The sequence below is a fragment of the Vicugna pacos genome, chromosome 3 (assembly GCF_048564905.1).
Source record: "Vicugna pacos chromosome 3, VicPac4, whole genome shotgun sequence".
NCBI classification, from domain to species: domain Eukaryota; kingdom Metazoa; phylum Chordata; class Mammalia; order Artiodactyla; family Camelidae; genus Vicugna; species Vicugna pacos.
The window spans coordinates 45824742-45841592 of NC_132989.1; the positions used below are offsets into that span (position 1 = coordinate 45824742).

Sequence of the window (16851 nt, forward strand, 5' to 3'; positions counted from 1 at the left end):
TTGTTGTACTGGCTAGGAATTCCAGTATGGTGTTGAATAAGAGTGGTGAGAGCAGATATCCTGGCTTGTTTCTGATTTTAAAAGGAAAGCTTTCAGTCTTTCATTATTAAGTATAATATGGCCTTTTAGCAGGCTATTATTTTATATTACATATTGTTAGATTAAGTATTAAGTATAATACTTCTTTTATTAAGTTAAAGATGTCCCCATTCTGTTCTAAGATTGCTGAGAGTTTGTTTTTTTTTTTAATAATGAGTGGACATTGAGTGGTGAAATGTTTTAATTGTATTTATTTAGATGATCTTATGGTGTATCTTTTTTTGATTGTTAATAAGGTGAATTACATTGATTTATTTTCAGACGTTGAATCAACCTGACGTTTTCTAGATGTATGTACCTCACTTGGTTGTGTTATATTATCATTTTCATAGTTGGTGGATTAGTTTTCTAATATTTCATTGAGTAGTTTTTTTTAATCTATGTCCATGAGGGATACCTTTTCATGTAATTGGGGTATTTTTGTATCAGGATGTTGGCCTCACAAGTTTAAAGTGTTTGTTCCTCTCGTGTTTCCTGAAAATTTTGGTTAGGATTAGCATTTGTTTCATAAATGTTTGTCAGAGTTTGCATCCTAGCCCATCTGGACCTAGAATTTTCTTTGTTGAAAGGTTTTAAAGGATAAATTTAATTACTTTAACAGGTATAGGATGATCAGGGTGATCTAATTTTTTTCTTGAAAACCTTCAGTCTTTGACTAGGAGTTACTTACTATATGAGCTTTAGCAGTTTGTGTTTTTCAAGGACTTTGTCTCTTTCATCTGTTAATTGCCATTAAGTTGTCTCTTTATTATCCTTTTAATGTCTGTAGCACCTGTAGTGATTTTTTTTTTCATTCTTGATACTGGCATTGTGTCCTTTCTTATGTCTTTCTAGGTTTATCGATTTTGTTAATTTTTCAAAAGATTCAGCTTTTTACTGCTTTTTAAAAAGTTTTCAATTTCATTGATTTCTGCGCTTTACTATTTCTTCTTGTGTGTGTTTTTTTAGGTGTAAGCTTAGGCTTTTGATTTGAAACCTTCCTTCTCCTTCTAAGCACTGCTTTAGGTGGTCCCACAAATTTTATGTTGATTTTTTTCTGAGTTCTTATGTGACTTTCACTTTGACCCATGGATTATTTAGAAGTATATTTTTAAATTTGCAATATTTGGTGATGTTGCCTATTTCTGTAACATATCTGTGCTTTATTTTGTTAAAGACAGATAATATACTTTGTGTAATTTTGTTTGAATTCCTTGAAATTTTATGAGTCAGAATATGGTCAGTATTGGTAAATGTTCTATGTGCAATTCAAAATAATGTATGTTATGCTGCTGTGGAGTAGAATATTTTATAAATTCTGTATTACATATTAAATACTAAATTATACTTCTATATTAAGTATTCTGTAATTGTCAGGTCAGGTTGATTGATGATGCTTGTTAGACTTTCTTTTTCCTTACTGAGATTTTGTCTACTTGTTTTGTTGGTCACTGTGAGAAAAGTTGAAGTCTCCAAGTATAATTGTGGATTTGTCTGTTTCTCCTTTTTGTTTTAGCAATTTTTGCTTCTGTGTTTTGAGCCTCCGTTGTTAGGTGTGTATATGTTTGGGACTGTTGTGTCTTCTTGGTGAATTGACCTCCATTATTGTTATATAATAGCCTTTATCTCTGATAATATTTCTTTTTCTGCAGTCTGCTTTATCTGATATTAATACTACTGCTTTCTCTTTCTTTTGGTTAGTGTTTACATGATATTTAAAAAAACACTTTAAAGGCACGCATAATATGAAAATAAAAAGATTGAATAAATATTGTTTACAAAAACTTACCAAGAGAATGCTAATGTGCCTATATTATTGTTGTATGAAATAGACTTAAGGCCAGAAGTATTATAAGAGATCAAGGGGAAAATGTCATAATAAGTAGGTCAATTCATCCAGAAGACATAATCCTAAGTGTGTGTTTACCTCAAAATATAGGTTCTGAATACAGAAATTAATACAATTAATAGGAAATGTAGACATGCATTCATAGTTGGAGATTTTAAACATACATTTACAAGAACAGTTATATAAAAATGTCAGAAAGGAATAGAAAACTTGAATGATGTGATTAATCATCTTGACCTAATTGACATTTATAGAACATTTTATCTGACTGAAGATTGTACTTTTTTTTTAGGTGCACATGGAACATTTGCCAAAATATTCTGATCCTTAAAGAAGTATCATCAAATTTCACAGGATTGAAATTAGGCAGTGCATGTTTTCTGACCACTGTAGAATTAATTACAAGTTAGTAACAGAAAAATGCCTAGAAAGGCTCCAAGTGTTTGAAAATTAATAAAGACATTTCTAAATAGTCCATGAATCAAACTGAAGTCATGATGGAAATTAGAAAACGTTTTGATCTGAAAAACAACAAAAGTATTACATCCAAACTTGAGTGTAACCAAAGCAGTGCTTTGAGAGAACTTTATTGCTTTCAACAGGCAAACTTTGTTTTATTGTGCTTTGTTTTATTGTGCTTCGCAAATAATGTTTTTTTACAAACTGAGATTTGTGGGAACCCTGAAATTAGCAAGTTTATTGGTGCCATTTTTCCAACAGCCTTTGCTCACTGATGGTTAGCATTTTTTGGCAATAAAATATGTTTCTATTAGGGTATGCCCATTGTGTTTTTAGGCACAATACTATTATTGCATCCTTAATAGACTATAGTATATCAAAAGCATTTTATATACATTTTGGAAACAAAAGTTTTCAGACTTGCTTTTTTGTACTATTCACTTTATTATGGTGGTTTGAAATCAACTTTATATTACTATACTTGATAACTTGAATGAAAAGTCATAATCCTTGAAAAACACAGTTTATCAAAACTGACATGTGAAGAAATGGAAACTCTTAAGTTGTCCATTAATGTATTAAACAAGTTGAATTTATCAAAAACTTTTCCACAAAGAAAAACCCAGGCTCAGATGGCTTCACTGGTAAAGCTCTCAAACATTTAAGTAAGATATAATGCTAATTTTACACAGACACTTCTGAGAATTAAAAAAGAAAACATATCCCAGAACATTTTATCATTTTAGCATTTATCTTGGTAGGAAATCCTGACAAGAATGTCACAAAAAATAGAAAATTATAGGCCAATATTTCACATGAATGTAGATATAAAAATAATCCAGTGATATGTAAAAAAGGTATCACAGATTTTTTCCTTGGAATACAAGGTTGGTTTCATGTTTTACAATTGATCAATGTAGTCTGTCTCTTCAACAGAACAATGTAGACAAATTGTAGGATCATCTCTGTAAATAGTGATGAAACTCAGTATCTGTTGTGCTAAGAATCCTCAAACTAGAAATAGAAGGAAACATCTTTAATTTTATAAACATTATCGACTAAAAATCTATAGCTAACATCATACTCAATGAAAAACTTGTTTCATGTTCAACATCATTCTCTTTAGTCAGTGTTTTACTCGAATTCTAACCAGTGCCTTAGATAAATAAGATTAATTTTAAAAATCGGAAAGAAAAAAGTTTCAGAAAATATGTATACCAGCAAAGTTTTAGAGTAAGTGAATTTAGCAAGATAACTGGATACAAGGACAATATGCAGAAATTTATTTTAAGTTGTATATTAGCAACCAAAAAATATAAAATAAAATTAGAAAATTACATTTAGATTAGCATCAAAATATGTAAAATAACCAATAATAAATCTAGTAAAAACTTGGGCAAAACTTCTAGTTGAAAATTATAAAACAGTGCTGAGGGACATTTTAAAATACTTAAGTGGAAATATACTCCATCTTTATGTGGTAGGAAAGTCAATTTTTTCAACATTTTTTTATTGAGTTATAGTCATTTTACAATGTTGTGTCAAATCCCAGTGTAGAGCACAATTTTTTACTTATACATGAACATACGTATATTCATTGTTACATTTTTTTTCTGTGAGCTACCACAAGATCTTGTATATATTTCCCTGTGCTGTACAGTATAATCTTGTTTATCTGTTCTACATTTTGAAATCCCAGTCTATCCCTTCCCACCCCCACCCCCTTGGCAACCACAAGTTTGTATTCTATGTCCATGAGTCTGTTTCTGTTTTGTATTTATGTTTTGTGTTTTTTTTTTAGATTCCACATATGAGTGTTCTCATATGGTATTTTTCTTTCTCTTTCTGGCTTCACTTAGAATGACATTCTCCAGGAACATCCATGTTGACGCAAATGGCGTTATGTTGTCGGTTTTTATGGCTGAATAGTGTGGAAAGTCAGTAATTTTTATTGAAGTATAGCTGATTTATAATGTCAACTGATACTTTAATATATTGCTGATGGGAATGTAAGTTGTTTCAGCATAGATGATATATATATGTATGTATGTATACACACATGTATTCCTTTTCATATTCTTTTTCATTATAGACCATTACAAGGTTTTGAGTATAGTTCCCTATGTCAATGTTGTTAAAATACCAATTTCCTCCAAGTTGAGCTATAGGTTCAATACAATGTCAGTAAAAATCCTAGAATTTTAAAAGTTTGATCAAATGATTCCAAAATTTATATCAAAATGTAAATGTCTCAACACTTGTTATAAAGTTACAGTAATTAAGACAATGTATTAGAAAGCAAGATAGACAAAAAGACCGATGGAGGAATATGAGTGTCTAGAAATAGGTCTTCACAAGTGTAGTTTCTTGGCTAATGACAAAATTTCCATTGAAGTTAACAAGAAAAAACATTTATTGTTAATAAGTTGTATTAAAACAACAGGTTTATACTGTATAGCACAGGGAGCTATATTCAGTACCTTATAGTAACCTATAATGAAAAAGAATATGAAAAGCAATATATGTATGTGTATCTATGACTGAAACATTATACTGTACACCAGAAACTGACACAATGTTGTAAGTTGATTGTACTTCAATTTAAAAAATGGAAAAAAATGTGTTAGGTAAATTGGATATTGGATATTTGGGAAAAAATGAACCTTGATTTTTTACCTGATACTATATTCAAAAGTTCACATGAGTTGGATCATAGATCTCAATGTGTAAAAGCTAATATTAATCAAGTTTCTAGAAGAAAACCTAAGAGAATATCTTCATCACCCTGGGATAGGTATAAATTTCTTAAATAGAACATAAAATTGATAGACTACAATAAATTACAAATTTCTATTCATGAAGACATTATTAAAGAGAAAAGGCAAGCCACAGACTGCAAGAATTTACTCACACTAAGTAAATCTGGCAGAAAATACAAGTAACTTTTACAAATCAAAAAGAAAAAGGTAAACAACACAATTTTTTAAATATGCATAAAAGCAGACAGGCTCTTTATAAAAAAAAAGTCCAAAAGGCCAATATGCCTAGGTAAAGGTGCTCTACATTATTACTCATCGGGGAAATGTCACAATGAGGTACCATCATATCCCTACCAGAATGGCTGAAATTAGAGGATGACAGTATCTAGTGTTATCAAGGATATGAAACAATATCAAGTGTTGCCAAGGATGTGAAACAACTGATACTTTAATATATTGCTGATGGGAATGTAAGTTGTTTCACTTTTCGAAACTGTCAGTATCTGTTACAGCTAATAAACATGGCTCTATACCGTGTCCCAGTAATTCTAGGTTATATACAACCAAGAAAGGTAAAAAAAAAAAAAGTATTTTTATAACAATAAGAATGAATCCGAAAACATTGTATTGAGCAAAAGTAGATACAAAATAATTAGTGATGTATGACGAAGTTTAAAATAGGAAAAACTAAACTAGGGTAATGGAAGTCAACAGAGTGGTTGCCTTTGGGTTGAGAGGAGTCAGTGACTTGTAAGGGCAAGAGAGAACCCTCTAAAGTGATGGTATATGTTTTGTATCTTGATCTACATAAAATTCATTGAATTATAATGTGTGCTTAAGAGTTTTATACTTTATTTTGTGTAAACAGTTCTTCAACAAATGATTTCAGAGACAAGGAGAATAATTTAAAAGTTTTCATCATGAAAATTTCCAAACAAATTTCTGTAGAGTACAAGGAACCTCCATGTACGTACCATCTTGCTTCAGCATTTTGCCAGGCTTCTTGTTTCTGTTTTTCCCTAACCCGACACATACATGTTCCCCCCTCTCCCTTTTGTTTTGGTAGTAGCATACATCTAAGTGTCTGTCACAGATACATTAATTTATTCTGAACACATTCTCTGATTCTTATCATCAAATGAAATTTGCTACCTTTTGGCATGTAGAACATTGAATTTTCTGTGTATTTCTTGTAAACCTTTTTTTTTTCTTTTCTTGGCTCATTGACATGAAAATAAATCTCTGCAACTTTTAAATTTTGAGCTAATTTGACTTCTGTATCTCAAAGGAGGGTGGGTTGAGCAGAGTTTTTTATTTGTGACACATCTGAATTAGAGATTTTCCTATTTAAATAAGAGGTAAATTTGAGGAATGTTCTTCATCTTGCTTTTTAATGGATTAATATTTTATTCTTTCATCTCAGTTTTTCTTTAACTTCTCCTCACTCTTTTCCCCGCTTAGTCAGTTATGCTCCCAGTAAACCACAGAAAATCTTTATTGTTCTAGTGTATTGGGTGTGGGATATATGCTCATTCAATTCTTCACAGATTTCTGCTGATAGTCTTAAAAAAGTATTTTGTAACACCTTTTTTTAAAAAACAGAATCTGAAGTTTATAATAATCACTCAGTGAGATAGAGGCTTTATCAGAACAGAATTTGAAAATATAGGCTTTTATCTACTTAAATATAAAATTTTTGAATTATGTTTCTGATTACGTATATTTTATGTTTGAGTTAGGCTTTGTAATGTAATTTTCACTTTACCAATGCCAAGTTTGTTGCTCCTCTTTCACAATAGTTTACATAAAAGTTTTTAGAGAAGAGTAGTAATTAATTACGTTTAGCCCTCTCTCAGGTTACCTCTTGCTACCAGGGATACTAAACCCATTTCATCTCAAAAGTTTAACAGTTGAACCTTACAGGTTGCTACACAAGAAAACTTCCAAGCCATGACTAGCAGACTCTGCAAATAGACAACTATAGAAATGATAAGAATTTCAAATTTTTTATAATTTTGATATTCTTTTACCCTTTAGCTATTGCTAACAATCTGACCTGATTCACCTATATTAGAGGATCACAACCTATTGCTGAATTTATAATTTATATGGGAGAATGTGTTTGTGTACTTTTATTTGTGTTAATATATAGCTAGACGTGGCTAGATGGATAACGTATATAGTTAAACTTATTTGCAAAACTGTCATCTTCTAACACATTTGAGTTGGTGATAGACAGTTAGCAATAGCTCGTGTTTAAATAAGGTGCTTAAATAAAAAAACTAAGCTTTTGCCAAACTTTAAAAAAAGCACAGGTTGCAGCTTTTAAAATAGTAAATAAATGGATTAATTTCAAAACAGGTGAAAGTCTTTTTATGTTACATGGTAAATTTTAGTTTTTAAAATTTAGAATAGGTTGTTGGGTTTAAAATATCTGAATGATCAAGAATTAGTATATCATCTTTAAAACACATTAATTATTAATTGTGGTGAACCATTATACATTTTTTAAATGAAGCTTATGTTCTTAGGGTTCACTTCTTTTAATGATGCCAGGGCTAAAATAACTATAGTGCTTGATGGAGAAGCAAAGATAGCATAATATGTAGTAGACTTCCAGTTGGTCACATACTCTAGTCAACACTTCTCCCAATATAGTTGCTCATTTCCTCATAAATTATATGTGTATTGTTATCCTGAATCTTCAGGATGGTATATACATAAGGCAGGGTTTTTCAAGAGGAGATGTAAATCTGTTTTCAAGCAGCCGTCTTGATAGTTTTGAGGTTTTTTTGACTGTCTTGTCCAATTCTACTGTATTTTTCGTCATTATTATGGGCTAGAAAAGAGCTTAATTAGGAGAAGTATTAGTTTTGCCATTTTTGTGTTGTGCTTGTATTATTAATACATTTTTTTAATCCATGGTTTCTTTGTAGGAATCTTCTGCAGCTTATCCATTTTGTGGGTAAAAACTAAATCACATCCATAATTCCACTGTACTGGGCACACAGACACTGCCATTTATGTCACAGTATACTGAAAAAGAGCCAGCAGGTAAGCAAGGAGTCTCTGTCAGTTCCTCCACATTGAGGACTTTGTATTTCCCTCCAGAGTCCTTTAGTACCATAGGTGACACACGATCATGGTCTTACTTAGAGCCAGTTTCGATCTATATATTGAATATGTATAAAGCTTGATTTCTAATTTTTGATTAAAAATTGAGTTTAAGAAAAAATTCTTTTATTTTCTTTCTACACTCCTTTGATATCTATTGTGCTTTGCACTTTGGAAGCTCCTTTTTGGAGGTGTTGCTAAGGGTACTCGTTCTAGAGTCAACATTGGGTTACTGGACAAGATCTTAAGTAATTAATCTTAATCCTAATTTTTTGATCTTTAGAACAAAATAACAGTATCTACCTCATAAGGTTTGTTAGGGGATGAAGTAACATAATACAACACTTGGTATTATATGTTATGAATACATGTTTGTTTTCTTTGTGCTTAGAGGCAATTATATTTCTTATTTTAATGCCGTAAAGCAAAAACTAAGTAACTGTTTCATTTATTGACTATTCTATATACTGTGAGAATGTATTCTGTTTAGTGCCTGTACGATATATGTAAAATCCAACTGACTAAGCACATTTATACTATGTGTGTGAGATAATGTTCTACTTAGTAAAAGACACTTCTGTTTGCTACTGTATATCACTCAGGCATCAGAACTTAGTATTCAAGTTGTACACATGTTGGTGGCTTTTCTTACCATATGTATACCATTGGTAGTATTTAAAGGTGTTGAAGCATATGTTTGACTTGGCTCATCAGTATTTTCTTTTGGTGAATTTTACCAGACCCTAATCTTTGGGATATATTTTATTTGGTCCAGTTCATTTTTTATGATAGTACAGATACCATTTAAAGAAATTACTTGTTACCTGTGACAGGAATGTATTCACTTTTATATCATATCGTGTGCGAGGAATTCATTCAACAAATATGTATTGAGCACTTGTACATAAGGTACTTAGGTAATTTGGAGGATCATTCTCCAATCCTTGAGGAGCTTTTGCAGTTTAGTAACTTGGCACATGGAAAAAAATTTTGGTAGGTATACGAATCTGAAATACCTTGAAAGAACCAAACTTTTCTTTTTTTTAATTGAAATATAATCAGTTTACAATGTTGTCAATTTCTGGTGTACAGCATAATGCCTCAGTCATACATATACAAACATATATCCATTTTCATATTCTTTTTCATTATAGATTACTACAAGATATTGAGTATAGTTCCCTGTGCCATACAAAAGAAACTTATTTATCTATTTCACATATACTAGCTAATAGGAACCAAACTTTAAATGGTGTTTTAGGGGGTAAAGAGGTAACAGTCATAACATAGTATTTCATGTTTATTTTTATGGTGCAAGTAAGGTGCACTTGATGTTCAGTAGCATATGATTTGGCGAATAGTAACATATATATTGAAACTTTACCCCAGATGTCAGAATAAAGGTCATTGCTGTGCCTCTTATTTTTAACTCTGTTTCTCAGCAATGGATCAAGAATCCAGCAAGGCTGTCTGGCCCAAACCAGCAGGAGGATATCAGACAATCACAGGCAGGAGATACGGCAGAAGACATGCATATGTCAGTTTTAAACCATGTATGACTAGGCATGAAAGAAGCTTAGGTCGGGCTGGTGATGACTATGAAGTGTTGGAACTAGATGATGTTCCAAAAGAAAATTCCTCAGGTATGCAGCACAGAATTATTTAAAAGCTATTAATAAGCATGTAAGAATTGATCTTATAATACTTGAAATAGTGAGTTGGTTTTATGTGTATCTGTGAGTATAAATGCTGTATATTTTCTATCAAGTAATTCTGTTTTTAAATTTTTATTGAATTTGATGTTAATAGTATGTACATTGAAACATGAAAGAAAGTACAATGTGGCTAATCACTAAATTATAACTACATTGTTATGGCAGTGGTTATATTGTCATGTCATATCCTTCAGCCAGAGGATATCTTCCATCTTTCAATCAAAAAACATTTTTTAATGTGAACTGAGTATATTTTCCCTGCATATTACATTTAAATGTTTCTTGTTGTTTTATGTGTAAAACATAAATTTAACTGGATTAATTTGATTTTTTTAGAATCGTTCTATAAAATACAAATGTCAAGTAATGCTTAGCCATTCAATTAAAATTTCTTAATTATTCATTGGTTTGCAAAAGAATTTTACAGATATTCATAAACTATAACTACACATTTTTGGACTAGAATGTCATCTTCCTCTTGTCCTGAGCAAATTTGATAATTCTGGATTTTTTTTTACTGTTATTTATGTGCAAGAATCTGAATTATTAGCTAAGGTCGTTCTGTTAAAGAAGACTTTTTGTGACATGACAAGACTTCTTTTCAGTTATTCATAATTTATAAATTTTTGTTCCAACGAGTCTGAATGTCTATTTTTTATTATTACATTGGTGGTGGTAAAAGATAGTCATGTTTAAAGTAATTTATGAAATAAATATGATTTTACTCTTATATCACAATTCTGACAAACCATGGCAAAGAGAATCAACATACTGACTTTTTTGTTATTTTTCAGTCATAGCTATAACATAGCTAAGGTTAATTTATTATTATAGATATATTACAGCAATTCATTTTGGGGGTAGAAATCTAATATTATGTATCTATAGACAGATATAATTTTCTGAATTGACATAAAATACAATGGAGTCTCTTCTCTGTTAGATCGGTTGCCTGTTCTTATATTGATTATAAGCACTTTTAAAAAAATCTGCATGTAGTAAAAGAACTTAAGTTTGAATTGCATACTCCAGCAGCTGGGAGAGCAGATTGGTTACCCTGTGACTTCACTAATGCCTCTCATTGTGTAGTCTCTTATTAGCCTCTCTTTTAAATATCTTTTATAAAATGTTTTAGGTAGTAGGATTGGGGTGAAAAACGTGCAGAAGACCTACCATAGTATAAATGAATTCATAGGGTAATCAATCTGCCCTCCTAGTGAAGTTAGGGAGCCTAGAAGCACCTCTCAGAGAAACTGACTCACATTCTCAAATAGGTAATAATTGGTATGATTCCTACTTAAGGAGTCATTATTAAACAAAGTGTTATCTAAATTAATACCTCTAAATATGTTTTGTTTTGTTCTCTGTGAAGGTTCCAATCCATTGGATCAAGTTCATTCTTCTTTACCCAATGGCCCTTTATTTGAAAAAAGTGAAGCAGAAATTCCCATTGGTGATACAGCATTGAATCAAACCATTGAGAGCAGTCCATCCTTTGCTGCAGTACATCATAGCGAGGAAGGCAGGGAGACCTTAGGAAGCAGTACAAATCTTCACAGTCACTCTGAGGGAGAATATACTCCAGGAGCTTGTAATGCTTCAAGTGTCCAAAATGGAATTACACTGGTTCATACTGACTCTTACGATCCAGATGGCAGACATGGAGAGGATAATGACTGTCTTCAGCTCTCTGCAGAAGTTGTGGAAGGTAGTAGATATCAGGAAGCACTGGGCAATACAATATTTGAGTTGGAAAATGGAGAGGTAGAAGCATATACTGGTCTTTCACCACCAGTTCCCTCTTTTAACTGTGAATTAAGAGATCGGTTTGAGGAGTTAGATTCAGCACCTTTAGTGAAAACTTCTACTGGTGATACCGAGTTTGTCAGTCAGAGCAATCAGGAATTTCAGAGGTCCTCTTCTGAAGATGAAGATGTTAGAAAGAAACAACAAAATAATACTAGCCAGGAGAGACAAGGAGAAAATTCAACTGAAGATTCAGCCTGTGCTCCTAGGCATATTTGCAGTGAACAAAATACCAGTGATAGGGACAAAAATCAGGGAAGTTCTCCTGAACAGGTAGTAAGGCCCAAAGTTAGGAAAGTGATAAGTTCAAGCCAGGTGGACCAAGAAACAGGTTTTAATAGGCATGAGGCTAAGCAGAGAAGTGTTCAGAGGTGGAGAGAGGCTTTGGAAGTTGAGGAAAATGGCTCAGATGACCTCTTAATAAAATGTGATGACTATGATGGAGAACATGACTGTATGTTCTTGGATCTGCCTTTCGCAAGAGTTACACAGAGTGAAACAGACAATAACCAGATAACACCAGAAGGTGGAGCCACAGCAGGAAGGCAAGAAGTTGTGGATAACACATTTTGGAATGGCTGTGGAGATTATTACCAACTGTATGACAAAGATGAAGATAGGTAAGTTTCTGTGCAGTGCTTTGTGAGATTGTGTAGTGAGCAAAGTGGTGTATTTCTAGTACCATGATGCTTATGGATGAGCTCTGTGACCATGGTCATGGGATTAGATATTTCAACTTATCAAGTAATCTTATTAATCAAGTGCTGACCATATATGTAAACTACTGGTTAGATTTTTCACAGCAACTTTCTTTGAGATGTTTTCAGGACTTTACAAAAATTGTAAGTTTAGGCAATGATTATTAATTATTATAAAAAGATAGAGATACTAATATTTCAATTCATGGTTTTTCAGTTAGTCAAATGCAAAGTAAATATTTATTGTATTTTTTAAAGATTTCTGTGTTAAGCCAGTCTGGGTTTAAAAAGTAATTAAGATCACAGAAATTTTTGGTAATATTGCATTAACCTTGCCAATATTTATTAATATTACCTGTTCCTCTATTTTTCCTGTTGCTCTTCCTAACACTTCATTTTTTACTTATTTTTATTTAACATTTAATTTTCATTAACAACTTTATGTGGTACGTACTATTATTTTCCCCATTCACAGATGAAGAAACTGAGGCACAAGAGCATTTACTAGCTTCCTAAGGTCAGAAAGCTAGTAAAAGGTGGAGCTAGAATTTGAATATCTACTTACTGCCTATCTCCAGGCTCTGTGTTCTTTACCACTATAATTAACTGTTTTCAAGAGAACATATAACTTATCTTATAATAAGCATTTTGATTCCTCTTATATAGATTCCTTTTTTCCCCAAACTGTAGGATAGCAGAAAGAACAGAGAAATGGAGAATGTCTTTGTCCAACTGCTGACTTTTCATTACCCCAGAATCTAGACTTTCACTTATCCTTTTAGTTGTAAGCGTTGCCATGCTCAAATACAGTGCAATTTCAGATTTTATTAACTTATAGAAATAATTTTTATTTTATAACTAAAAAGTACTACAAAGGAAGAAATTTATCCTTTTGAATATGAATGCATTTTATAGATTTTACTTCATATCATAAAATTAATAAAATTTTGATTTTCTTTGGACATATGAATTAAACTTCTATAATATAGTATATGAGTAATTTGTAGAAACAATTGAAATATAATTTCTACTGCTATCTTGAAGTTTGTAAACTTGAAGAGTTCGCAGACAATATGTATGTAACCTACTATTTTTTAAGCTAAGGGTAAAGTGAATTAAGAACTTTTGCCTGATTTATTTCTATATTTTCAATTTAGGTCCACAGTCTTTTATCCAAAATCCACAAAGTTCTAAAAACAGAAATTGGCAGTAAAACCCGATGAAGGCAGACCTAGGTCTAAACTCAAATGAGGGTTTTTTTTCAAGTCTTCATACATTTACTACAGAAATATGAATGTGTTTGATCTCTGGATGTTGGCTTAGACCCAATTGCCCACTGGACTGGCAGTTGTTAAGTAATATTCCTAAATCCTGGGGAGGGGAGGACATCTAAATTCCAAAACATATTCAGCTCTAAGATTTTTGGATTGAATTTTGAACCTCTGTTACTACTAAAAGCAACAATTTAATAGTCTTGTCTTTTTGAAAGTGTAAGGTGGTTGCATTTTTTTACCACATTTTTGCTTTTTTGAAGAAAATAATTTAATTTGACTGTGCCTTCTCCTTTCTAGACACACTAATCAGAAGTAAAGACCTCTTTTGTTTGCTTTTTAAAGCCAGGCCTAATGTCTTCTGTTGATGAAATCTTTATGCTGTTTGCCAACCTCAAGAAAAAGGGTGTTCTTGGCTCTTGGTTTTTAAATAGATTTTTTTTGTTGTTAATATTACAAATGTTTGCTTTGCCTAGAATGATTCTGGACTTTTAAGGGTTATAGGGTATTTTCTTAGTATATTTATTTATAATTTCTTTCCTTAAGTGATATGTCAGTATTCTGAACAATGACAGATTTTTCTAGAAACAGAATATATAGATAAGAAAAACACTTATAGTAAATAGATTTTTTTTTTGACTTTTTAGTAATATATAAACTTACGGAACCTGTAATTAGGGTGTGCTTAAATGATGGAACTAATTTTGGAGTATTCTTTAAGACACAGTGAAATGCAGAAACACTGTTTTGTTTTTGTTTGTTTTTTAAGGTTCTCATCACAGATTAAGTTTTCAAGGATAATGATTGTACCTAGGATTCCACTTATATTTGCGTCTTTAAGCCTTAAAATACGTTAAGCCTTAAAATACGTTTTATTACCTCATTTCAATAGTCTGTACAATCTTGAGAAGTAATTCTATTTCTCTGTTACTGTTTTCAAGTTCCTCTACCCTTACATACTCTCTGCAAAGAATCACAGTTCCCAGAATGCCTTTTAATATGGTGCCAGATAAAGGTTGAAATTTAGTAGCTGTACAGTCATGTTTAGTTTCATTTTGCTACTTGTTTATCTTCCTAATATTTTACTGTAGTCCTGCCCAGTTATGATATTCACAGACTGGAGAAATAGGGAAACACAGTAACTCTACCATCAATATCTTGAGAAGGAGAGTCTAGATAACTTCTGCTCTGAGTCTGAGGGTTTTACTGCATTTTCTCTGCTTTGTAAAACTTAAAGATGATATACTTGAAAAATTTTCTTGTCATGTTTGTAATTATAATAGCTACAAATAGGACTCTCTTACCAAGAACATAAACTAAAATTTACTGTGACATTTTTAGGTATAGTAATTTTTGGCCACTTAAATATGTACTTTACATATTCTTCATAAGTGGAAAAGTATTTTAATGAATACATGACCCACTTCTTTCCTGAAAAATTTTAAATGATCACTTAATCACATCTGAAACATTACACTCTACGGGATAAGCATTGCAGCTGGTAGCATTGCTCTGAGATATTTGACAGGAACTGAGCACCATCTTATTAAATTAGAACAGCAAGGGGAATTTTAATAGGCAGCATATAATTACCAAAGTTGGAATTAGACCAAAGAACTAAGGTTAATACCCTGCTGTTTTGAAATTTACCCTGAGAACTTAGTAAACTGTTTGAGGACAAGATCATTACTTTAAAAGAACCTTTCAGCAATGCCAGCACATTTTAACCTTGAGCTTAATTGTTCCAAAGAGAGGTCTCCTGACCACTTCTTACAGCACTTGAGATTTCTGTGAGAGGCTCTGTCCCTAGACCTCAGCCTTGCTTAAAAGATAAGAAACCTTACCTAAGATAAAGATGTCAGGGCAACTTTTTGTTGTTGATGACTTTGAGAGAATAAAAGTAATATTAATCATTTAGTCGATTTCAGTTTGATGTATTCAAATCCTTCCAAGGATCAGATTCTGTTCCAGTTGCTCTGTAAGTACAAATAATAATGATTCTGTTCCAGTTACTCTGTAAATACAAATAATAACGTTGCCTTGGTGTTCATTGGCCTTATAAGAAATATGAAATATGTGGATAATTATCATGAGGCTAAATTAAGCTCTTTTCCTGTTCTGTATATTAGCTGAAAACCGTGAAGAAAGAGCTCCCCTGATGTCACTGTCTCCCAACAAGTAAAACATACATGAGCAGCCAAACACAGATCTTTAAACACATGCTTTAATATTTTAGCAAAGCTTTTTAATCTTGTTTCCAATTTCATACACGTTTAGGAGTAAGTTAGGGATAAATAACTTTGCTCCTTAGGCATGCTAGGGAGTCATAGATTACAGTATTTTGATATTAAGGGAAGAGACCAGAATATTGTAAAAGGCAGGCACAATTCAGAAAGAACAATCATTTGGGCCTTATTCACTAAATTTAGTATCCTTACAGATTTGAACAACTTCTATTTGTATCACTTTATTATAACATACTTCAGTGTTATTAGTACTGAAGAGCCCCAAACTGCTTAGATTGTGTTCAGTATACTGTTTTGGAAGGTGCAGAGACGTATATGATGTGTTTTAATATAATTTTCTTCCAGAGTATTTTCAGTAAAATTCAAGAAATATTTTTGATTCACAGCTCATCAGATAATAAAATTATCTAAAATTTCACTTTTCCCTAGTTGAGTTTTTGTAAATGTGATAAATGCCAAGGAAGACAGACAAACCAGTTCCTTGGGCGATTTAGGGAATAAGAGGTTGCTTTTGGCTGGTTTTACTTCTATATGTTATTTCTACCTAGGATTTGTATGTAAAACATTTTGTCTAGAAGCCACATATAATTTATGTGAAAAAGGTTTTTCATTTCACAACTGAATGTGTAAAGAGTGTGATATTTGAATGCATTATAGTTCTACTTTTGGATATAGCTTTAAATGTTAATGGGAAACAGTACTGATGAAAGTTCATATGAAAGTCACAGTGATACTTTTTTAGTTTTTACTTTGAGACATTTAAAATGTTTAATTCAATGCTTTTATAATCAAGAACAAAGGGTTCACACTATTCCAAGATCATTTTGTGTCCTATTTGTTCTGTTGCTTGTTCTCC

At 31.7% G+C, this 16851-nt stretch overlaps 1 protein-coding gene across 3 annotated transcripts in view; it reads left to right on the forward strand.

Moving 5' to 3' along the window:
• The window catches only part of PJA2 (praja ring finger ubiquitin ligase 2), a 267185-nt gene that overhangs the window by 220099 nt on the left and 30235 nt on the right, over window positions 1-16851 (forward strand). For all 3 annotated transcript variants that reach the window (XM_072958296.1, XM_072958298.1, XM_006203977.4), the window contains 3 exons: window positions 8082-8199; window positions 9702-9902; window positions 11347-12400. In XM_072958296.1, coding sequence (XP_072814397.1) covers window positions 8169-8199; window positions 9702-9902; window positions 11347-12400 — 1286 coding nt within the window. In that variant the 5' untranslated portion in view covers window positions 8082-8168. The remainder of the gene's footprint in view (window positions 1-8081; window positions 8200-9701; window positions 9903-11346; window positions 12401-16851) is intronic.